This window comes from Ipomoea nil, unplaced genomic scaffold (assembly GCF_001879475.1).
Source record: "Ipomoea nil cultivar Tokyo-kokei standard unplaced genomic scaffold, Asagao_1.1 scaffold2541, whole genome shotgun sequence".
In the NCBI taxonomy this organism is placed as follows: domain Eukaryota; kingdom Viridiplantae; phylum Streptophyta; class Magnoliopsida; order Solanales; family Convolvulaceae; genus Ipomoea; species Ipomoea nil.
This window is the reverse complement of record NW_017618969.1, coordinates 369,756-394,851: the sequence shown is the minus strand read 5'-3', so window position 1 is coordinate 394,851 and position 25,096 is coordinate 369,756. Positions and strand designations below refer to the sequence as shown.

The 25,096-nt window shown below is 36.6% G+C and overlaps 2 protein-coding genes across 2 annotated transcripts; both read right to left on the bottom strand.

Annotated features, from left to right (window-relative positions):
- Positions 1–448: 448 nt before the first annotated feature.
- Positions 449–1,164, bottom strand: LOC109153808. Its single transcript, XM_019301667.1, has 2 exons — positions 1,081–1,164; positions 449–958 (listed from the first exon to the last, which is right to left on the bottom strand). Exons 1-2 carry the CDS (start codon positions 1,123–1,125, stop codon positions 449–451), a joined length of 555 nt encoding a protein of 184 aa, XP_019157212.1. The 5' UTR covers positions 1,126–1,164.
- A 10,903-nt stretch (positions 1,165–12,067) lies between these two features.
- Positions 12,068–15,096, bottom strand: LOC109153815 (F-box protein At4g18380-like). Its single transcript, XM_019301679.1, has 2 exons — positions 13,703–15,096; positions 12,068–12,478 (listed from the first exon to the last, which is right to left on the bottom strand). Exon 1 carries the CDS (start codon positions 14,925–14,927, stop codon positions 13,749–13,751), a length of 1,179 nt encoding a protein of 392 aa, XP_019157224.1. The 5' UTR covers positions 14,928–15,096; the 3' UTR covers positions 12,068–12,478; positions 13,703–13,748.
- Positions 15,097–25,096: the final 10,000 nt, after the last annotated feature.

Sequence of the window (25,096 nt, the reverse complement as noted above, 5' to 3'; positions counted from 1 at the left end):
AAAACTAATTTAACTGGCAATGGAATGAAAATAATATGCAATGTGGTTTCTTGCCTCTCATCACAAAGGCAGCAATCATATTGAAAAAATATGACTTTGGTAAATATTTTTCCACAAAGAATCTGTCAATATAATATGAAAATGTATGAAGCATCTGCCAAAGTATAACAATTACAAAAGTTGTATCAAGAAGCCATTCTGCCAATCATAAAATTTCAATCTGCCAATCATAAAGCACAACCATACATTTTCATTCACATAGTTGCCAAATCAAAAATTTTGCCATTGTTTACATGTTGCCAACTGAGATTTTTTGCCATTGTTTACATATTGCCAAAGGCATAATTCAACACCTAAGTACATAAAACAGTCAAAAAAGATTCAAAAGGCAATAGTACCAAAAAAGTTTGTTTGGCAAATAACAAAAAAGTTTATGATAGTTTGCTTGTCAGTCCATTGGTTCAACATCTTGTTGGCCACTTCTATTAGGGCATGTTCTTTTATAATGGCCCGGGTTCTTACAAAGAGAACAATGCATCTGTTTTCCCCTTTTCGATACCCTTGTCTTGACACTGCCCATGGTAGTAGTAGTAGTGGATGGCTTCTGACGAGTTGGGACTTCATTGGCCTCACGATTTCTTTTTCTTTTTGGTCTACCTGCCATCTTTTTTGGTATTGGAGCAAGTATCTCCTCAAATTGTGTCTTTGGCCAGAATAACTCTCCATTCATCGGCTGAAGTGTATGCGCATATGTCCTTAGGTAACTCTCTTTTGAATAGCAAGAATCAATGTATTCTTCTGGGTCCCTTCCAGTATCAAAGATTGCACAAATTGCATGTGGACATGGTATACCAGAAAGATCCCATGAGTTGCATGAGCAGCTTCTACCTGCAAGTTTCACTTTGAATTGTTGTCTTCCTTTCTTAATTTCATAACCGTCATCTCCATTGAAATCAACCTAGTATAATATAATAATCAAGTTAGAATATAATTAAAGAGTCATCTTTACTGCAGTGGGCATTGCACAATATAATTAAAAGGAAGGCAATGAGACAGTAATGAAAGAGATAATGTAATTACCTTCCATACCATACTTTCACCTATGTTTGAAGTTAGTTTCTTCATTACCAAGGGTCCATAATTTCCTGTCCACCTTTCAACATCTTTCCTTTTTTTTGCAATCCTCTTCATCACCCCTATTCTTATGTCTTCCAACATAGGGATAATGGGCTTCACTCTTGCTTTCACCAAAGTGCCATTAAAAGCCTCACTCAAATTGTTATCTACAGCATCACACTTAACAAATGTCCTAAAGAAAGCCTTGCACCACAACCTTGGAGGGTACCTTAACACACATTAACACATATAACTTAACACATAGATATTCTAAAATAATATATATATATATATATATATATATATATATATATATATATATATATATATATATATATATATATATATATATATATGCAATACATTTATGAAACAGTTTACCTTTCTAAGTCAGCTTTTGCAGTACGGTCCATCTTTTCTAAACACTTAAGTTGTTCCTGGAATTGAGATTCAGTTGTAGCCTTGGCACACATCCAAAAGTGTTTCTTCAACACTTTCCATCGATGTAGCTTACTCCAATTAGCATGCACATTCCTTGCACAATTACGGTGCTCGGAGTCAGGAAACAACTCTTGAACCACATGTGTTAAACCCTACAAAAGATATAAAATAGAATATATTAGATAATTATTCAAGTAAAATGCATAAGTGGTATTTCAAGATAAATGGTATTTTATTATTGTTGTTTTACCTTTTGTTGATCACTGATTATTGTCTATGGATAAGTATTGGTGATGCCCAAATCTGTTTTCAATAACCCTAGAAACCACCGCCAAGAATCAGTGTTCTCTATCTCTACGACTGCCCATGCTATTGGGTACATTTGGTTGTTAGAATCTCTACCAACTGCACTTAAGATTTCACCTTTCAAAAGTCCTTTTAGAAAGCACCCATCCAGCACAAGGGACCCATATCACAAAGCAATCCAAATTCACACAAGTCAAAAAAAAAAACACTGCCAAGACTATTTAATATACAAATACCCATATCTATGCCTGCAAATATACAAAACCCATATTTTTACCTTCAAATATACAAGGGATATGTTTATTACCTCTTTTCAGACTTGTTCGACTGCTCTCTGTCCGTGGATGAAGAAAAACTGACTGCTACAACCTCGTCTTCAAGTTCCAACTATTACAGAGTCGTCCGACTGCTCATTTACTGCCAATAGCTTCGTCTTCAAGCTCCAATCAACAATAATAGGCTTCGTCGAGTTGTTAGCCTGTGATATTCCTTCGTAAATTTCAATTCTAGGTGAATGAGGGTTGAGAATGAAGAGAGAATTGATTTTGATAGGGTCTTAGGGTTCTGGAGTTCGCTTCTGCTTTCCCAATTTCAATTTCCCCATTTCCCCTTTACTATACTTATTTCGTTTTTCTTATTTATATTTGTAATATTTTGTTTCTTTTTTTTTTCCCCCCAATTTTGTTTCCTTTTTTTTTTTTTTTTTTTTTTTTTTTTTTTTTTTTTGCTTAGTGGCAAGCCAAATGTGTAAAGATTATGCCTAGTCAGCATCTACAAAGCATTTTACCTGAGATTGCAGGTGGTTACCCGGTCAGTGGGTCTTCTTGCATTGAGATTAAGAGTTCGTGTGTCTAATTGCAATTTTAGAAAGTTGGAGGGCCTAATTGACTCCTTATGAAAAGTTTGAGGGCCTATTTGACCCTTTTCCCTAATAACAATAAATAATAGTAATAATAATAAGAATTTAATAATAATAATAATAATAATAATAATAATAACAATAACAATAACAATAACTGTTGATTTTTGGGTTTTTGGGCCCAGGGAGGTCCAACACAACCTTGGTCGGTGGATTCACCTTTCACAACAGCTTCTAAAGAAATGAAGGGATAACTGAAAGAACAGTCGGAAATATGTGTCTTTCCTCACTGGGCATGGACTCGCCCCTCTTACAAGGGTGGAGGGGCCTTTATATAGTAGGCTCCTCTCCAGCCGAATTGAAGTACATTAAATATCGCCTTCAAGGCTAATTACACTATAAGACCGTTCGGGCGCTGTTACTGAATCGGCCAACGGCTCTTTGGACCCCTAACGGGCCGTTTGGCCGAATCCTCTTGAATGCCGCATTGAGTGTTCCCCCAACGGCTCTTGGACCGACTTGAATGCTTCTTACCGGCTCCTGGGCCGAGTCTCCTTCCCCACTTGGGCCTGGGCCGACTCCTGGACTCGGCCCAGGTCACCACCGGGCTTTTCTTTCACTAACCCATATCTTCTATCTTGGGCTCCTTCTCTTTTGGGCCCATCTCCTTAGGCTGGGGTCCTCACCCTATCAATAACAATAATAATATGAATATTATAATAATAATAATAATAATAATAATAATAATAGCATTTGTACATTTCTACAACAACAAAAACAACACCAACAACAACAATAGCAATAACAATAATAATAATAGTAATAATAATAATAATAATAATAATAATAATAATAATAATTTTAAAAAATAATAATAACAATAAATAATAATAATAATTTTAAAAAATAATAATAACAATAAATAATAATAATAATAATAATAATAATAATAATAATAATAATAATTTAATAATAACAACAACAATCATAATAATAATATGAATATAATAATAATAATAATAATAATAATAATAATAATAATAATAATAATAATAATTTAATGCTAATAATATAATAATAACAATAACAATAATAATAATAATAATAATTTAATAATAATAATAATTTAATAATAACAATAATAACTTTAAATAATAGTAATGATAATAAGAATTTAATAATAACTATAAATAATAGTAATAATAATACATTTGAAGAAGAGAATACGAAAGAAGGAAAATAATAGAATATGATGCAGCGAAACTTGGGACTAAAGATGGCCAAACCACCAAACTCGAGGGACCTTGGCTGGTATTAACTCTTTTCGTATAAGTCAAATGACAATATTACCCTCCATTTTGACGGCTAAGACGGGAGGAAGTCATGGAAGGACGCTAGAAGGTAACTTTTGACAGCTCGGAGGACGACGGATGGTAATTACGGAAGTTAGGGACCATTGATGGCGATGCCACCAAACTCGAGGGACCATAGGTGGTATTTACTCTTTTTTATTTTATTTGGTTTAGTGTTTTTTTTTTACCGTTTAAGATTTAACACTTACGATTTAGATTTAAGATTTAACTTTTTTTTTATTATTTTATAAAATATATCAGGTTTGCATATTTAGCTGTTATGATTGCATATTTAAGTATTCAAATTTGCATAGTGAAGTTAATGATAATTACGAAAATATTGTCGCATTTTTTTAATTTGATTAGATTTGTCGAATTTTGACAGATATAAAACTGAGATTTGTTCATATTTCTCGCCTATGCTACTGTTCTCAAAGGATCGTTAGACAATATATATATATATATATATATATATATATATATATATATATATATATATATATATATATATATATATATATATATATATATATTGAAAGGTTCCAGTGCGGTTGTGCGGTTGATTAATGTGCGTGAGCTTTGTACCTAATGTGCGTGAGTCTTGTGCTTAATGTGCCTGAGCTTTGTACTTAATGTGCGTGAGTTTTGTACTTAATGTGCCTGAGTCTTGTGTTTAATGTGCCTAAGATTTGTACTTAATGTGCGTAAGTGTGTAATGTTAATGTGCTCCTGACCTCCTGTTGCTCCTGTACATATACGTCTTCGTCTTTGTCTTCTCTTCCTCTCTTTTCCCTTAATCCTCTCTTCATCTCTCTATGTTCTTCTTCATATACGTCTTCGTCTTCTCTTCCTATTCCCTTAATCCTCTCTTCCCCTCTCTCTGTTCTTCATCATATACGTCTTCGTCTTCGTCTGACTTTTGTGTTTAATGTGTCTGAGTTTGTGGTCTGAATGTATTTTGTTTATAGCTTCATGTGCGATTGTGTTAAAAGTCACGCACATTAAGCACAAATCTCTCGCACATTAAGTACAAAACTCACGCACATTAATCAACCGCACGGAAAGCCACAAATGCACATGATCTCTTTCCTCTCTCTCTCTCTCTCTCTCTCTCTCTCTCTCTCTCTCTCTCTCTCTCTCTATATATATATATATATATATATATATATATATATATATATATATATATATATATATATATTAGCGCTCAAATGCGGCAGTGGCCTTAGGTGCGGCGGTGCGGCCATATCAGCATCGTCCATTCTGCTTAATCTAACGGAAGCGACTAATTTCTGAAGATTTAAATATTTAAGCGCGTCCTGGTAAGTGGGGGGTATTATGGTAATTGTAGTAGTCATTTATATCGGTCGCTTGTCAGAATACACCAACAGTGTTAACAAAAGACACCAATAGTGTTAGGAAAAAGCACCACAATGAAATGCACAAATTTATCAAAAAACACACAACACACCCAAAAAATACACCATATAACTCACCACCCCAATAGTGTATTTCTGAACACTGTGTGATGCTTTTATTCAAACCTAATGGTGCGTTCTGGTGATGCGTATCTAATTTGTGCATGTTCTTTTGGTGTGCATTTTCTAACATGGATGGTGTATATTTGTATAACTATTAGTGCGCCTGCACTGACCGCATGAAAAGGCGCGGGCGCACCTGAACTTGACACCAACACGAATCTTCAATACACCACAGTAAGGTTAATAATGCACCAATAACGAACATAAAACACACAACACTATGATTTGATCTATTATGGTGCTCAATGACAACTTTAACCTTGCAGTTCGCGTGGTGTGAGAACGTGCACGAAAATATCGAAAAAGCTTTGATGAATGTGATTCGTTGGATTATTCTAATCTAATGGCCTACAATTAACCGCACCATCGCACTTGAACCTTCCTCTATATATATATAGGTTCCTATTCAGGTGAGAACAAGGTGTTAGGTGTGGTTGTGTGGTCAAATCCACGCCATTAAATACTTGATTATGCACGGCTAGGATCAACTCATTGGGTTTCATTATTTTGTGGGATTTGTTGAATTTTATTTGGTAAGTGAATATGCACTAGACAAAATTGTAATCTATTCTATTGGAGTGCGGCGCCAGTTACGTTAAAATATTCAATACTCGTTATGATTCCCATAGTTGCACAGTCCACCCAGTCCACCCATTCTTGTTCCGGACGTCCACAAATGCGGCCACCGAACGTGTTACGGAAGAACGCAATATGACGAGATGTCCAGCGGTACACGGAAGCAGACTCCGGCGAGCAAAAGCTCCGGCGGTGCAATTGTCCGAAGTAAGCTTTGTGTGGTTTACTCCTGAGAAATAGGTGTTTTTATTTGTTCCGTTTGGGTGTGTAATGGATTTTTGGTTTGGGATTGCACAACTGGTAACATTTGTGTGCACTGCTATAAACATGTGGATGTACATGGGCGTGAAAAAGGCAGTACTACGAGTGCACACCACGGTGCAAATATGGCTATGCATCACCGTTTCACACCTACACGGGAACAATGTAGAATTGAAGGAAGTTGTGCAGAAGAAAATGGGAAGGTTGCACTGCTTGGTTGCATTTCAACCACTACACTAATGCAGTGCAACTACAGGGAATTTGAACTCTAATTAGAAAATGCAAAAATTTAAACCTGGTCCATCAATATTGCAGCACCACATGAAACGTCTACCACCACAATTAACATTGCTACTTAGTATCATTATATTACACAACAAAGAACAACAACACATTGGTTTAGGACTCGTAATAATTAACGTGAATGGTAGAACACAACAGAATGGGAAACTTTAACTATAAGTGCACCAGTTACCAGAAACCAACACCCTAATGCACCTCTGTAATTGTCAAACAAAATACCGAATCGGAGACGAAGAGCGAAGGAGAACGCAGGGGACAATGGTCAAACTACAGTAGTAACGCCGACAGCAACGAGAAGGGAGAGTGGAAAACATGCGTTACAGTCCTTAAAAAACGGTACTATCCTAATATTAAATCAACACAAATAAAGCAACTACCAACCAAATATCCAAAATGCCCCCACCATTAATGCAATGCAAAATACTAAACGTATTGCACAGTAAATGACAACCATATTGCACAGCAAATGACAACCTTTAGATCACCACAATCAAGGGCCAACAAAAGAACACACGGTTCTCATCTAACACCTAATTCTCACTTGATTAGAAATATATATATATATATATATATACCCATAAACCCCCTAATTATCTACTCATAAATCCTATTAATTCTTACCCAACGGCTACTACTTAACTTACTACTATAAAAGACAAGAACGGCACAAGGAGAGGGGGACACATTATTCTCCTCGCACAAGAAGACTCTTCCATTCTTCCACTCTCATGAAGGGTCCATTCCAAAACTCTTCCTCACACAGGAAGACTCCATTTTCACCCCAAGGAAAGCTTCATTGTCTCAAGAAGAAATATCTCCCATATGTACAAATATAGTTTTATCCCTACCCCACATTATATATACAAAATAACTACAAAACATGTACAAATCTCCTACAAAAATAGTGAAATTCTTGGCTTGGCATCGCCCGAAAAAGCCTGTAGTTTTCACCCATTTGGTTTCCACGTAAAAATATCGTGTGTCTAATTGTCTTTTCTATCTTTTCTATCATATTGCCCGGTGAATCCACCAAACTTCCGGTTGTGTTGGACCTCCGTGGGCTTTCCAAAAGTCCTAAAACCAATAATCATAATGCCAAGAGTTTTTTTTTTTTTAATTGTTCTTCATTCTGGGTTGTTGATTTTGGCAAGATCAAAGGTTGTGATTAATCCGTACGTTTCACCTGGGAGAAGCTTTGGACCTGATCCCTTGTGTGTGTGTGTGTGTGTCTGCGCGTGTGTGTGTATATATATATAGGTCAAGGATCATGTGCAAAGGTGAAAAATGTGCATAAATCTCAGCCATTAAATTCATCCAGATCTACTGCTCTTTAAAAAAATTACACTTCGAATTAACAAAAATTGTGCACTTGAAAGCACAAAAACATGCACTTGAAAGAACAAATATGTGCAATCCCGAAACAATTTATGGTACCAAAAAGGGAAGTTATTCAATTAAGTGTTATTGAAGCAATTGTCCATACAAATCGTTTGTAAATCTCACAAAATCCATTAGAAATTTAGTTATAGATTATTGAAAAGAAGACATAACATATAATAAACACTTGCACATAATTGTGCACTTGAAGGCTAAAATTCTGCACTCGAAGGCATAAATATGTTCAATTAAAGTAATTTATGGTAGGAAAAAAAAAAGTTATTCAACTTATTAAGTGTTATTGAAACAATTGCTAATACAAATCGTTTGTAAATCTCACAAATTTCATTAGAAATTTAGTTATAGATTATTGAATAGAATGCAAAATATATAATAAACATTGGCCCATAAATATGCACTTGAGAGCACGAAAATATGCACTTGAACGCACAGAAATGTGCACTTGGCCAAATTTTTGCACTCAAAAGGAAAACTAAGTACTGACCAGGACTATGTAGTCCAATGGTACCCGGGTTGGACTTCCATTAGGAAGGTTATGAGTTCAAGCCTCAGTGGAGGTGTTATTAGCTCTTTGTGTTTCAGTAGGTTGAGAAAGTGGCATTCAAAAAAAAAAAAAAAAGTACTGATACAAAATATATGCAGTCAAAAAAGAAAAATGTGTACTTGAAGAATAAAAAATATGCACTCGAAGAAAAAGAACATCTAAACTTACCTACTTAAAATTACAATAACGCCACCGCGTGTTTTTTTAAATCTTCTTCATTTTGGACTGTTAATTTGGACTAAATCTATGATTGAGATTTAACCCTATTTTCTGTAATATATATATATATATATATATATATATATATATATATATATATATACACACACACACACATACATACCAAATTTGTACCATAAAAAGGCTTTGACCCGTAACTTTTTACTTCTAAGTTAGTAAGGGCAAATTATATCGTGCACCGCGGTGCATAATCGATTATGTACCGCGCATCAAAACGACGTCGTTTTGATTAATGAAAAGAAATGGTATCTGTTTCCCGCTGTTTCGCACCCTTCCGTAAAAAGTAACTCTGTTATTCAGTTTCATTTTGTATACACTGTAGTTTCAGTTCAACACAACTACAGTTTAATTTCGATATAACTACAGTTTCATTCGATATTTATAAACTCAAATATGTGAAAATGATATTTAATTTTATTTTATATAAACTATAGTTTTATTAAATACAACTACATGATCATTTTGATATAATTACAACTTCATTTTACAATATACACTCAAATATGTGAAATGTTATTCAGTTTCATTTTATATACACTGCAGTTTCATTTCACAACAACTACAATATCATTTTGATATAACTGCAGTTTCATTTGATAATATAAAATAATACGTGAGACAGTGTCGGTTTAGATATACTGTAGTATCAGTTGGTAATTAACATACAAAAAAATGCGCGCTCCATTAACACTAATGGCGCACCGTTTCTTTACTTAAAGAAACGACGTCGTTTTGACCGCAGTGCATGTGCACCGCGGTCCACGATATAACGACTGGTTAGTAAGGCACTATGCACTAAAACCGGCAAATTATTGTGTCCACACAATTGTGTGGACCACGAGTATCAAATACACTTTTAATATATTAAAAGTACATTATTTTTGTACTGAATGTACATTATATAAAATTATCCTTAGTATATTAAAAATGTACTTTCAAAAAATGTACTTTACGTACATAAATAATGTATCATTAGTATATTAAAAATGTACTTTTTATTTATAATCCACACAAATGTGTTGACCATGCTCTGTCGAGTCGGAGTGTGGGGAGGCCCTTAGGGTTGGGGTTCAGCCTTTTGAAAGAATGATTGTTAAAACCGGTCAAAGTACCTAGGAAGTCCCTGTACTATAGTGTTCTGTTCAATTTAGTCCGTGTACCTTTATTCTGTTCAATTTAGTCCCTCTACTTTAAAAAATGGTGAAACTAAGGACAATTGCCCAAATCTCATTAGGAACATGGTTGTAATTATTTATTTCGGACATACTAATTTAATATATTAGTAGTAAAAATAATTAATTTTAAATATTTATAAAGTAATATATGAGTAGTATTATAAATACCGTAAGCGCCACGTAACCTAAGTTAACAGTAATATTAATACCGTTAACTATTGTCCTTAATTGCACCACTTTTTAAAGTACAAGAACTAAATTAAACAAAATAAAAGTATAAGGACTAAATTGAACAAAATGTTATAATACAGGAACCTCGTAAGTATTTTGACCCGTCTCCAAAGTACAAAAATATAAGGCCAATCCACCTGCACCACGATAGGCCCATAGCGCCACAACAATTGCCAATTTTGCACTGTAACCCAAGACCCTTCTTTTGTATATAATAAGCCATTTTAAATATCCAATATTCATATTGAGCGTTAACTAATGTGTCAATCACGGCAATTTATATCGTGCATTGCATTGCGCCTAATACAAAACGACGTCGTTTTAGATTTCTTTATTTTTTATTTTTTAAATTTCGCTATCCTGTGTTGACGATTAATTTTTTTTTAAAAAAAAATCTCATGTTCAAAAATGTACATAATTTTATACTAAAATACACATAATTGTATACATAAATGTACATAATTGTATAACAAAATACACACTTTTAAAAAAAAAATAATACACATTAACATAATACATAATATACATAAATTTTTAACATAATACACATAAATTTAATATTTCGATTATACATAATTGTATAAAAAATGTACATAATTGCATAAACAAATACACATAATTGCAAAAACAAATACACATAATCACGTCAACTCCCTACATAACTTACCAAAACTCCCTACATAACTTACCAAAACGACGTCATTTTGGGAGGCGCGGGGCACGCCGTGGTGCAGGGTATAACGATTGGTCAATCACTATTTGAGAGAGTTCTCTCAATAAATGCAGTAGCATCAAAACCCTTCACAATTAACAAATTACCCAAGCTTGTAACTTGTAAGGACCCCAACCAATCGTTATATCGTAGACCCTGGTCCAATACACATAATAAAGACACATAATGTACATAATGCACACATACAATGTACAGAATTTATATTTATAATACACATACACATAAACACGATATAATGAAGACACATTGTCATCCCAAAAATAAAAAATAAAAAATAAAAATAAAAAGAGGGTGAACAAAACCTAACATGAACTCAATGTTGCAGACAATGCACATCAGTGCTGAATCCACCTGATTAGATAAACAAAATGGGGTTTCCCAGATTCAACCTCATCCCACATTGCATATAACATCAGTGCTGAATATAGGCCCCTGATCTCCACCATAAACATCAGAGCAATTCACATCAAGCCCTCATTTACCATAGTATCAACAATTCAGATATTGGCACTAAACAAAAGATTTTGTTGTTGTAGCCAGAAAGTTCAGACATGTGCAAAAAAACCTCAGAAGTACATCACATAAGCATAAGAAATATCCCATATCCTGCAATATTCACACAAAGCTACCTACTAAATATTTCCAATTAAGACAGTCCAAGGCACAAAGATTTTACAACATTAATCATATATTCATATCCATTCTTAAAGCATATACACTAAGAACTGGAACAAACAAGATGCCAATTATCCATTCATTCAACCAAAGGAAAGAAACACATTCACATAAGCTGATTGGTGTTAGGCCTTTCTTAGTTTCTGACAGAAATGGATATGTTACACACTTACACATGAGCTGCACATATATTGCACTTATTGCAGTTCATTTGTGTTTGTGTATGTTTTTCCTGTGAAACTAATAATTTTGACATCTTCACTCTAAATCCATTTCAACCAAATAAAATAATTGTTGTAGTAAACAGAAAGTTCAGGAATGTGCAAAATGCTTGTTCCATTGCTCAAAAAACCTCACAAGTACATCACATAAGCATAAAAAATCTATATCCTACAATATTCACAGAAGGATACTAATTACTAAATACGTCAATTAAGACAAGGTCGCACAATGATTTTACAACATTAATCATATCCATTCTGTGCATTCTTAAAGCATATACACTATGAACTCGAACAAACAAGATTCCTATTATCAATTCATTAACTAAGGAGAATCACATTTACATAAAGCTTATAGATCTTTAGAAGGGTGGATGAAGAGGTAAACTCATCTAAAACCCAGACTGTTCGATCAACTAAAAGTCTGCTATCCAAAGACAAAATTTTGCTTTTTCTCCGCCTTTGACAGTGTGTGAAATCCGCCTTCCTTAAAAGCTGCACTCTATCTGAAATAGTAAAGAGAGTTATGGTGACAACATGGTCAAATTTGTGTAAAATAATGTGCATGTGTATAAAACACAAGTTATATATAGACAGACATAACCATTTCTTATTTTCCTAATTAATGGCAAAGAGCTCAACTCATAAAGTGGACTGGTAGCATGCCGACACAAGTTATATTCTAACCTATGGTAACATCCATGCCACATTGTAGGTGATTGTAATGAAACAATTGTAATCTTTAAGCAATTATATAGCGTACTATCAATAATGAAATTTATCAATGGGTAATGACAAATAAAACTGATAAGTTGGAAAAACATGAATACGGTGTGTATATCTACTATCGCAGTATTATAAAACATGAATAATACCATTTTTAAATAAAAAAAATAAACCTTGAGATCTTGACACTTAAAAACAGACAAATTTAGAATAAATGATACAAGTGTGCACGAGGGGAAAAAAAAGGATTTTCACATGATAAATACCTTCAGTTCAAGAGCATGTACATTCATATGTTGGATGCATATAAGCAGCAAACAGTTGTCTTCTCGAGTGAACCCATTTGAATAAAGAAATCTAAACTTATTGATGAACTTAAAACCCTAGACATGCTGACAAATTATTTTTCTTGTAATTACACAACTTATGAGCTAAGTAATATGGGCAAATGGCCTATTCATCCACCAGAGAAATCACAATTCACAAATCAATATAACAAAGCAAAAAAGAAATAATCTTTCTTTTTTTTTTTTCTAATAAATAACAAGCCATAATGAAAAGGCAATTAGGCAACAGTGTCATCTACCCAACAGAGTAATAAGCTGGTACTACTACAGAGGTAAAGAATAAACATAGAGAAATCTAGAGAAGGGGCAATGGTGGACCAAAAACAAGTTGAAAATATATTCATTACACACTATGGCATCTGCAAGCAAAAAGCCATGGCATGCAAATTACAGACAACTGTTTTAGATTGTATGCAAGAAAAATCTAATCAAGAATCCATCGATGCTAAAGGCACAGAAATGGCTGCCATATACTGCAGTCGCAATATTCACATTATCGCATTTTTAACACGCGACAAGGGAAATGCACAGCACATGCACAGGAAATGCTCATAAATAATATATTAACATAACGGAGCCACAATTGGCATCCCATGCACACAAATTTAGAGTATAATTATAGATATAGCACTTATTCACAAATGAAAAGAGCTATACCCTCCAAGTCCATCTAACAGGGTATCCATATCCTAGGGTTGAACATTCAAAAGGAGTTCATTTCAAGACAATATGTCCTCCTCTTCATTAGCATCCTCACTGCTGTCCCATAAGGCTGCTCAAACAGTGAGGCAACCGAATTTTCATCGGACCCAACCACATCTCTCCTGGGTTGTTCACTAGGCCTGATCACCACCATGCTTGCCCCTTTCAACACTGTCCCATCTGGTAACTCCAAATGAGGGGCATACCATAACCGCATATTAAGAGCTGGAACCATAGTCCTCTTTGAGGCCGCCGAGGCCAACAATGGCTTCACCCTTAGCTCCTCCAGCTGCTCCCTGTTCATAGAAAGAATGCCCTGCCCACTAGCATCAGTCAAAACCAATCTATCTAGAGTCTTGTGCTCTGCAATTATGGGCTGCAGCAAATAATGCCTAGCAGAAGCTGCAATTAGCGAGCTTATTGTCCACACCACGCGCATCTTCAAACCTCCATTTGTGTGAAACTCATTCTCGCCATTTCCATCAATGGCCGCGTTATTATTGACCGGAGCCTGCTCGGGAAGGGTAGCAATATGAATGCTATTACTAACATCGTTAGCTTCCAATATTAATGGTGGAATCACCTTCGCGGCACCCAGGATAGCGCAATTTTCAAGTGTGGACCCGAAATCGGCCCTCCATTTCAGCAAAACCCCATCTTCAATTCCGAGCTCCCCGCTCGGCAGTTCAATCTGCAGGAACTTGATCTCGCTAAAATTCTTCAACACCTGGCTGGGGGAGTGGTGAGTCACGTCGTCCTGATCAAAATCATCATCGCCGAGGGCCGACGAAACCGCGTCACATCGAGCGGAGGTGGCGATGAACTGTGAGAAAGACTGGAGAGGCTTCAGGAGCCCGGAGAAGGCGAGACGCAGGAGGGAGGAAACGGAGTGGCGGGACCTGCGGGCAGCGCCATCGTCAGCCGACGCCGACGAAGAGGCACCGTCGTCGGAGATAACGCAGTCTACCTTAACGACGACGTTTTCCACCTGGGGTACTAAGGCGTGAAAACGCCTCGAAACGACGCAGCAGCGGCCGAGAGCCTTAACATCCCCGATCCTATTGAACACGAGTACGACAAGCGAGTCCGGCAGACAGTCGAAGTGGTCCACCGGCTCCGGCGACACTCTGCAACTCAGATCTGGCCTTGAATAACCCATCTTGGGCACAAATTCGGACATGAATACACGCTAAATTCACACTCTATGCATACAAAAGTGGGAATGAGGGTTTATTGATCGGATAAGAAAGAAGGGTTTCAGAATTGAGAAAGATATAGCGAAGAGGGAGAGTTACGGTGGGCGGTGGGAGTAACGAGTGCGTGAGTTTCTCCTTTTAGCGTAAAGACGGAGATATGGAGGATGAGGATATTCAGTAATCATGATTTACATTTTTAAAAAATGAGTTACATCTACTCAAATGTTGGCAAATTATGTTGTGCATCTTTGTCCATCATGCATGGTGTATACAGATAAAAAAACGACATCGTTTTGATTAAAAATGTGTGTCTTTCTTTCAAAAAAAAAAAAAAAAAAAAAAAATTCAGGTTCGATTCTCGACAGCAACATTATATTGTGCATAATTTGAACTATAATCCAAAATCAATGAACTAAAAATTCAGAATCAATGTACTAAAAATACATAATGAATGAACTAAAAATCCATAATGAAATGAACTAAATATCCAGCATGAATGAAAAAAAAAAAAAAAAAAAAAAAAAAAAACAATTTCGATTTCCGTCTAAATATCCAGAATCAATGAACTAAAAATCCAAAATCAACGAACTAAAAATCTAGAATCAATAAACTAAAAATCCAGAATCTATGAACTTAAAATCCAAAATGAATGAACAAAATAATGTTGTTGAGGGGAATCGAAACTGAATTTTTATTAAAAGTGAAACGCGCGTTTTTAGTCAAAACGACGTCGTTTTTGCATCCGTGTGCACCATGCATGGCATGGTGCACACGGATGCACAGCATAACGATTGTCAAATGTTTTGTTGGGTTGGGGGTTGGGGTGTAGGAGGTATTTGGAGTTTGGGGATTCAACTTTTTGAGAGGAGGGATAGAGGATGAGTTAATGAGTAGCGTTAGTAGGCCGCTGATCGGAAGGCGCCATCACGTCAGTTGGCCGGGTGGACGGAGCAACCGCCGCGGTGGTGGCATCGGCTGGGCGGGTTGGATTGGCCATAAGACCGATTTTAGGCTGATACCAAGTAAAGGAATATAATTCGTGATTGTATTTGCATAATAATTTACAGAGGTTTATATAGCTAAACTAAGCACCACAATATGTGGAGCAGTACAGGACTTAACTCAAGAATCTAACAACTCAAAACAAACTTATTCTATCAACTTCTAATTCCAAATAACTACACCAATATATGTGACCCTCCGTCCTATCTTATGTGTTTGATTCGGTTAACGTTGTGTATATCATGCAAAGTGCACACGGAATTAGATTCATAATTCCTATATTATAAATTCATAATTTCTATACTATAGATTCATAATTTCTATACCTATACTGTAGATTCATAATTTCTAAACTGTAGATTCATAATAACACTACCTTAAAAGCGTTATTTGCCCGGTAATGGTGCAGTTAGAACCCTGACACGCTTTCGACAGGTTACACAGACCTACTACGGATAGCTTGCACTAGCAATCACGTAAGCGAACCTCACTATTGCTCAGACTTTAATAGGCAAACACGAAATTATATATATATATATATATATATATTTATATATATATATATATATATATATATATATATATATATATATATATATATAATTTCGTGTCTGCCTATTAAAGTCTGAGCAGTAGTGAGGTTCGCCTACGTGATTGCTAGTGCAAGCTATTCGTAGTAGGTCTGTGTAACCTGTCGAAAGCGTGTCAGAGTTCTAATTGCACCGTTACCGGGCAAATAACGCTTTTAAGGTAGTGTTATTATAACACGGCACAAATTTCCCTGTGTTATTATAACACAGCACGGATTTCCCTTCTACCCGCGCGTTGACGTTGCGAATATTCTCCAACATTTTTCTCGAAATATTTTGTCCTTCTTACACTCGATCTGTAGAGTGAGTGTTCCACCCCTCCAGCAATATGCAATCCGATCTATTTATAGTACTATTATATTGCTCAACTAATCTAACACTTTTTTTGCTTTTATATAATTCAAATTTGAGCTCCTCCATTTTTTCCTCAGATCACGTTAGACTAGGAACCATATATGCATCCTCTTTGAATTAGAACCACTTCCATACGACCATACGTACTCTATACCGGCCTGCTGAAAGAGAATTATAAGGCATTTATTATGCAAAGACCTATTGCAATCATAGCTTGCTTGGTAATTCTATATTTCTATGTATTTTTATTATTTTTGAAGGCAAATTATAAGGGCTAAAAAGGTGCAGGATCACTAATTTAAGTAGAAAATAATAATAATAATAATAATAATAATAATAATAATAATAATAATAATAATAATAATAATAATAATAATAATAATAATAATAATAATAATAATAATAATAATAATAATAATAATAATACTGTAAATCTTTTGTTAATAAGGATTTATTATATTACCTAAAACAAATAAATAAATACATTGCTAACAAAAATACTCAAATAAGCGTAATACAAAAATAATATAATTTTTAAATAGAAATAAATATGTATTAGGCAGACCAGTTAATAGAGACAACAACGGATTCGCTCCTTGATATTTCCTCGCCGGCGGCAACCGATGGGTCGCCGGAAGACCAGGATCTACTTGAGAGAAGCACCAAGAAATCCAAGAGAGACCGAGATGAGATGCTATCACCGTTGGGGCTACCATCGGAGGGAACAATCAAAGAAACACCGACCGGCGCAGGGGTATCTACTCCGGACTCCAATCAATGGAAAACTCCAGACGCTACCCCTCACCAAGCGTGGTCGTGTAAGGGAACTTCCTAACCACCAGTCGAGGATGTGGATTCGGACGACGATATGTTGGATGAGGAGACGGCGAAGTTTGAGTACCCGGTCATCTTGGTAACTAAGGAGGAGAATGAAAGGCTACGACGCCCTTGGCGAAAGTCTCAGATTATCAAGCTATTGGGGAGAACAGTTAGTTATTCCTTCCTCTTGCAAAGATTGGAACATATGTGGAAGACAGAAGCTATGTGACACCCCGTAAATCCAAACTCTAGTCAAGGATTAATTGGATAATTAATCCTAGTTTTATTGTTAACTTATTCCTAAAATCCTGAAAATTCAATAGTCGGAGGACTAGAATTTGACTAGTCAATCCAAGTCAAAGAGTTGTACCTTATGCCTAGTGAGTTGTTCCCTTGTTTCCTTAAGGGCAAAGGGGTTTTTCTACCTAAGTTTGTGCTCCAAGCTAACCTAGCATCATCCCTTCATTTCATCCACCAACACTCTAAACACAAAACCTCTACCTTCTCTCTAGGATTTTGGTAGCTTCTTCTCCAAGCCAAAAGTTGGGCATCCTAAATCCTACCAGTTGTCTTACAAGATTCATACTTTCCTAATCTTGAGCATAGGGGAGGGTAAGATCCTTGATCTCTTGGTGTTTTTAGCATCCTTTTAGTTGTCTTTTTCTAAAAATAGAATCTTTGTTGTCTTTTGGTATGTTGCTGAAGTTGGTGTTGAAGGAGAGCTTTAGGAGAAGCTTTTTAAGGGTGAAAAAGTGAAGTTCTAGGCTACAAAGGTAACCCATGCTTTACAAAACCTATTTTCTTACTTATATGATGATTGCTTGGCTTCTACTTGTGATTCTTGTGTTGAAATGTGAGATTTGATGCATTGTCTTGTGGTAATGCATGTTTAGAGCTTGTTCTTAGGGTTCTTGTATGCCATTGCTTAGCTATTTCTTGGGTTCAAGTCATATTGTTGTATTGTGTGAGATTTTGGGTGTTTTGGACTTGAATTTGGACTTGTTGATGAAAATCCCCGAAGGGATTATTTTGGAGCACAGGGTGTACCCGCGGGCGGAACGACAGGTAGTGCACCACTCGCCACCCCACCCGGGGGTACATGTGGTGTGTGGGCTCGTACCCGCGGGCGGAACCACGGGCGGAGGTCCACCCGTGGCCCCACCCGCGGGGAACATAGATGGTTGATGTCGGGGGTTTGTTCCCTGTGATTCTTTTGACTCGGTATTGATGTTTTGACCTCTCGATGTTGTTTTATTGGGCTATTTGAGTGTCTTCTTGATGTTTCGTATGTCTAGAACGGTATGTTAGGAATCCATGTAGGATTTGGTGTCTTGAATCGTGCTTGTGGTCCAACTTTGTGATTCGTTGGATTGATGTTGAGTCTTGTATGTTCTATGGAACTACTTTTGGTTTACCCGTTTGATAAGCATGCTAGTTTGATGTTGAAATGCTAGTGTGTGCGGTTTGTTCTTTCCTAGTGAGATTGGCAACTTGTGTTGACCATCGTTTGGAGTCGGATTGTGATCCTTCGTTGTTGAGTATGTTTTCATATCTTTGTTGTGATCCATTGATTGATTCCTATGATGTGAACGTGTGTAATTGTTGTGCCATTTGACGGAAGCATGACTAAGGTTTATGGGGCCTTAGTTTTCCTGAAAATGATGCGGTCCTCGTGTGGCCATGATTGTAATTGGTGGTGCGACCTGAGCGTAGGCTCATATGTTGGCGGTTGTGTTATATGAATTGTACCCTCGTGTACTGATATGTTGGCGGAAATGTTGGCGGTTGTTGGCGGGGGAACGACGGTTCCTGGATGCATAAAGTTGGACTCAGAAGTACAAGGTGGCACTCAGAGGTAATGGTTGGAACTGTAATAAGGCCGGTGGTAGCCATAAGGTTGGAACAGGGCATAAGGTTGGAACTTGTGACATGTAGTTGTCACTGTGGCATGTAGTTGCCAATGTGTGATTGTCTATTCTCTGATATTGAGCATGTCTTGATGTATTCTACTTTGTGATCAGTAGAATACCTCTCGAGTTGTATGGTTTTCAGTTGGTATTCTTGCCTTGATGTACTCTACTTTGTGATCAGTAGAATACCTCTCGAGTTGTATTGGTTATAGTTGGTATTCTTGTCTTATCATTATCTTAAGGATGTTGATTTCCTTTTCCTTTGAGAGTGTGAAAGAGTCTTTGAAGTTGATTTCTCTCTATGACTTTTGAAATGATATATACTGTATTCTGTTTCGAAAATGGTTTTGACTTATACTATCTACATATGTTATTTAACGCGTATTGATGGGTTACCAGCAATGTTCGCTGACCGGGTGTCATTCCCTATCTTTATGTTGCTTTACAGGTTTTGAGTAGCATCTTGGAGAGCGCGCTAGCAGTTCGTTAGTTAGTGTAGCTCCATGAGACTATTTGTATTAGACTTTTTGGCCTGTGAGCCGTGGATTTTGATAAGTATGATTTATACGTTTGTTTACACTTAGCCTGTGCACCTATAGATGTGTAGGTGTGGCATAACCTCCCGTACTTGTCTTTTAGCTTCCGCTTTACTTTGATCTTGATGAGTAGACTTTATCTCTTTATTAAGCTTTAATTTGGTTTTTAAAAGTAATTGAAAATCGGGGGTGTTACAAGCTCCTTTCGAATTAATAGCTTTGGATCAAAACTATTTCTTAGCCAAATTTGAATCGTTGAGAGATTACGAGTTTGCAAAATTTGAGGGTCCCTGGAAGGTTTTGGGCCATTATCTTGTTGTGCAAGAGTGGGTGCCCCCAATTTTGACCCTCTGAATAACAAAACCAAGAAACTTCTCGTATGGATTCGTTTTCCAGCATTGCTTATGGAATACTTTGATGAGCAATTTCTCAAGAAGATAGGCAAAGGGATTGGCCGGCCGATGAAGATTGACACCACAACGAGTCTTTCTTCAAAAGGGATGTTTGCTCGGATTTGTGTGGAGGTTAATCTTACGAAGCCGTTGGTATCTAAATTTGTGTTAAATTTCAAAGAAAGACCCATTGAATATGAAGGTTTTCATCTCGTTTGTTTCAATTGTGGAGCTTACGGTCACAGTCAGGAATAATGTGGGAATCTAGGTGCTGGGGCTGCTAATAGTTCTATGCAGGGTGGAGAGTCCTACAGACCAACTGCACAACCAGTGGTCAAACAAGTTCCTCGGAGAAATACGGCTCTTGGATGCTGGTTACTCGTAAAGATAAACGGATTCGTAAAGCAGCATCGGCCTTCCCAGTTGATCGCCCACCTGCTGAAAGAAGACGGACAACCCCAAGAAATGAGCGACATTTGAGGGTTTGGGGTCACAATCCCGTTTCGCCTCTCTCGATGGACTGGAGGGAGATGGGGGTAAGCAAATCCAGCCTGGACAAGACTTTAGCATGGTGCTCCAACAGCTAGATGGGGGCCTTCCTAGAATTAGGACCAACTACCATAACCCAAGACAGAGACAACCGGAACAAGTTTTGGTGGAACCGAACCACAGTGCTAGAGCTCAGGTAGTCCCTCAAGGTCAACCACAAACAGTATCTCGGGAGGGCTCAGGGGAGGGATTAGAGGGTATTTTGGGAGGGGTGGTGCACCCAACCGAGCAGCTGCGGAGGCTGAGCATACTGTTGTTCGGGGATCAAACCAAGGGAGAAGCATCACCACCTTGACCATCCATCACGCTATCGATAACCCAGAAGTTCCAGTAACAGCTAATCTCTTGACTGCTTTCAAAGAACATCCACCAGATCCGGGACCTTCACACTTGAGTGGTGCACCTCAGAATGATGAAGCTATGTTTGAAGCTAATGGTTTAAATGCCCATGTTGGACCGGCTGCTCATTGTCTTTCGCGTTCTTAAACGCGTTTTGTTCCCCCTCTATTGTTTGTTAACTCGTGTCTTGTGTGGAATTATCAGGGTGCGGCATCGAGAGAGTTTGGTCGCACCCTAAAATTTTTTGTTAGGATTCATAATCCGTCAATTGTTTGTTTGTTAGAAACCAAGGTCTCGGGGAGCCAAGCTAACACTATCTGCTCTCGTTTCGCCTTTGACGAGTGGATTAGAGTGGAAGCGGTTGGCTTCTCGGGTGGTTTATGGGTCTCCTGGAAGGACTCCATTGATGTTCAGATTTTAGATACTCACCCACAATTTATCTCTATGCAGGTGAATGATGGGCAATCCGAACCATGGCTCTTAACGATCGTGTATGGAAGCCCGAATCAATACCTTCGTAGACTTCTTTTTTGCGGATCTTTTCTTATCAAATGTTCAATTCCTAGAAACCTTGGTTGGTGGCTGGGGACTTTAACTCGGTTACCTGCCAAGATGAATCGAGCAACACAGAACACTTTTCTATGGCTAGGTGCAGGGACTTTAATGAATGGATATTTCGCGAAGGCCTGCTGGATTTAGGTTTTGTTGGTGATAAATTCAAATGGATGAGAGGCGTAAACACGCCTTCTTTCAAGGGTGCCCGGCTTGATCGAGCTCTTGGCAATGTGGAATGGAGGATTAGGCTTTCGGATACTATGGTGGAGCACTTGCCGATCATGGGATCTGATCATGCCCCGTTATTAATCAAGTTGAAGCCATAACTAAGAGAGTTTATGCCCAGAACGTTTAAGTTTAACATTGCTTAGTCTACACATCCTTCTTTTCAGTCTTTAATTCGGCAGCCTTGGAAAGACGATTTGGATTTGGCATCCAACATGAAGGTCATGGCTTCATCTCTATCTAGCTGAAACAGGTGTACGTGATAAGCTTAATTTCTGGACATTATTTAGAGTAATTTTAGTTAGTGAGTTGCATAAATAAATTAAGTTTTAGGGTCGATTTTATACTAAATATTATATTATCTATATGTTACTAGTTTAGATTGATTTTAATAAATATTAGGTTAATGTTGCATTTTTATTAATATATAAAGAAGAGTTTTATTTTATCTATAGTATTAAATTTATTTGGTAGTTTTATTCATTCTATTTTTAACAAGTGTTTTAATATTTAAGTTTAATTGAATTATTATATCATGAGGTTATAATTATTTTATTTGAATTTTAACTTTGTTTTGTTTTCTTATATAGATTGGCGCAGCAATAAAGGAAAAAAAAAAGGGGACGTTTATTTGGGTTTTTGCGCAGCCAAAAGAACAGAGATACGAAAACAGAACAGGAAAAAAGGAGAGGAGATTACGAGAGCTCAGGAGCGCAGCAGAGACTTCGGCGAGAAGATTCTATCGCAAGAAATTTTCGTGCTTCAATCATAGCTATCATCTCTTAGGCTTGAATTATTCTTCTTCTCTATTTTATTTCTTGTTTAATTTTTCAGAATGCTATTTCTTGAACTTCCCATACATTTAATTATGGTTCTTGGCTAGAACTTTAATTAGAGATTTGGATTAGTCTTGATTAGATTAATTGACTATTTTTCATGTGTTAATTCTTCCAATTGCAGTTTAACGATTGAACTTGATTATATTTATTTTATGTATTTTATTTGTGGATTGTGTGACTGGCCATTGCATAATTCTAATATCAAGGTTTATAAGAAGAACTGACAGGTGAATTATGAACCTAGAACTCGTAAGATAAACACAATTGACCTAGACTAGACATAGCTTTAGGTATTTGTGGTGAGATTTGATTGTTGCTTAATGGGTTCAATTAATGTTGGTGAGATATCGACGGATGATCACAGTTAATTGGATACAACCTAGTAGCTTGACGGAGTATTAGGATATAATTGGAGCAATCATCACTATAATTACAAGAATTAATATTTAGGAGAGTTAGTTAATTATCTAATAGGTGAACCCCAAATCCCTAGTCTATCTTTTCTCAATTGAAACTTTTCCTCTGATTTAAATTCATAAATATTCTATTTAATTACATTAATTCTATTTATTTGCATCTTTCTTTATCAACAAATTGATTATTTAAATTAACAGTCAATAGTGTTCTTCGTGGGATCGACCCTGGAATACTCCAGGAATTTATACTGTGATTGACTCTGTGCGCTTGCAGATTATAGCAATCAAGTTTTTGGCGCCGTTACCGGGGACACTTTATTAAACTGTTTTCTTTAAGTTTTTCACTTTTTAATTTCTTTTCAAATTTATTTTAGTTAGGTTCGTTATTACTTTTTTATTTTTTTATTTAGTTATTTGTTTTCCTATTTTATTTTGTTTGTTTATGAACTTAAGACGATAAAAAAGGCATAAGAACGTTGAATTATTTCCTATTGATCTTGAAATTGAGCGTACTTGCAGAAAAAACAATGTATGAAGGCGGCTTGAAATGACTGAAAACAATAGAGTGGGTTAACAGGATGACCCCGTGCCACCAATAGTTCCACCTCCTCAAAATCAAGCAGCTCAACCACGTCTTCGAGACATCCAAAGACCGATAATAGTTGTTAACCCTTCTTGCATTCAATTATCTGATGCAGCTAGAAATTATGAACTGAAGACTTTCCATCTGAATATGCTCCCGACCTTTAACGGTTTTGGAAGTGAAGATGGTTTGGGTTTCATGCGAGAGCTCTATAGTACGGTACAAATTTTACCTTTGAATAATTTATCTGAGGAAGAGCTTAGAATGAAATGTTTTCCATATTGCATGAGGGGTGATGCTAGGCAGTGGTTGTTAAATTTACCAAAGGGTACTTTAAGAACCTGGGATGATGTTTACAATGCTTTCATGTTTAAATATTATTCATCTCAAAAGACAATGGACTATAGGAGTAGGATATGCACTTTCATTCAAAGAGAGGCTGAGTTATTTCATGAAACATGGGATCGTTTTAAATTGCTTTTGACACAATGTCCACACCATCAATTCCCATTGTTATTGTTGACACAATTCTTTTATGATGGTTTAACTCCTAATTGTCAGTCTCTTGTAGATACTGTTGCAGGTGGATACACAGGTGATAAAAATAGTGATGAATTAGAAGCTATCTATGAGATCTTAGCTAGTAATTCTCGACAAAAGGCAGTGAGAGGTCGAAGAGCTGCTATGCATGAAATTAGCACACAATCTGAATTGACAACACAAATGGCTGAATTGACTAAACAGATTAACTTGTTGATGGGGACTCGTGATAGTTCGAATAGAGAATTTTGTGCTTTTTGCAATACATATGGTCATAATTCTTCTGTTTGTATGAATGCAGAGTCATCCCAACCATCTTATGAAGATGTCAATTACATGGGATCCAATATGGGGAGGCAACAACCAAGGAGTGATCCATTTTCTCACACCTATAATCCAGGTTGGCGAAATCACCCTAACTTCTCATGGAGAGATCAAGGTAATGCAAGACCAATGGGACCACCCGGATTTCAGCAACAAGGACCATAAGGATTTCAGCAGCAA

Excerpts from the sequence above, each read along its gene's own strand:
- LOC109153808 (XM_019301667.1), bottom strand. The coding sequence starts at position 1,125 with ATGAAGAAACTAACTTCAAACATAGGTGAAAGTATGGTATGGAAG. Across the intron at positions 959-1,080 it reads GTGAAAGTATGGTATGGAAG|GTTGATTTCAATGGAGATGA; the intron begins GTAATTACATTA and ends ATATTATACTAG.
- LOC109153815 (XM_019301679.1), bottom strand. The coding sequence starts at position 14,927 with ATGTCCGAATTTGTGCCCAAGATGGGTTATTCAAGGCCAGATCTGAGT.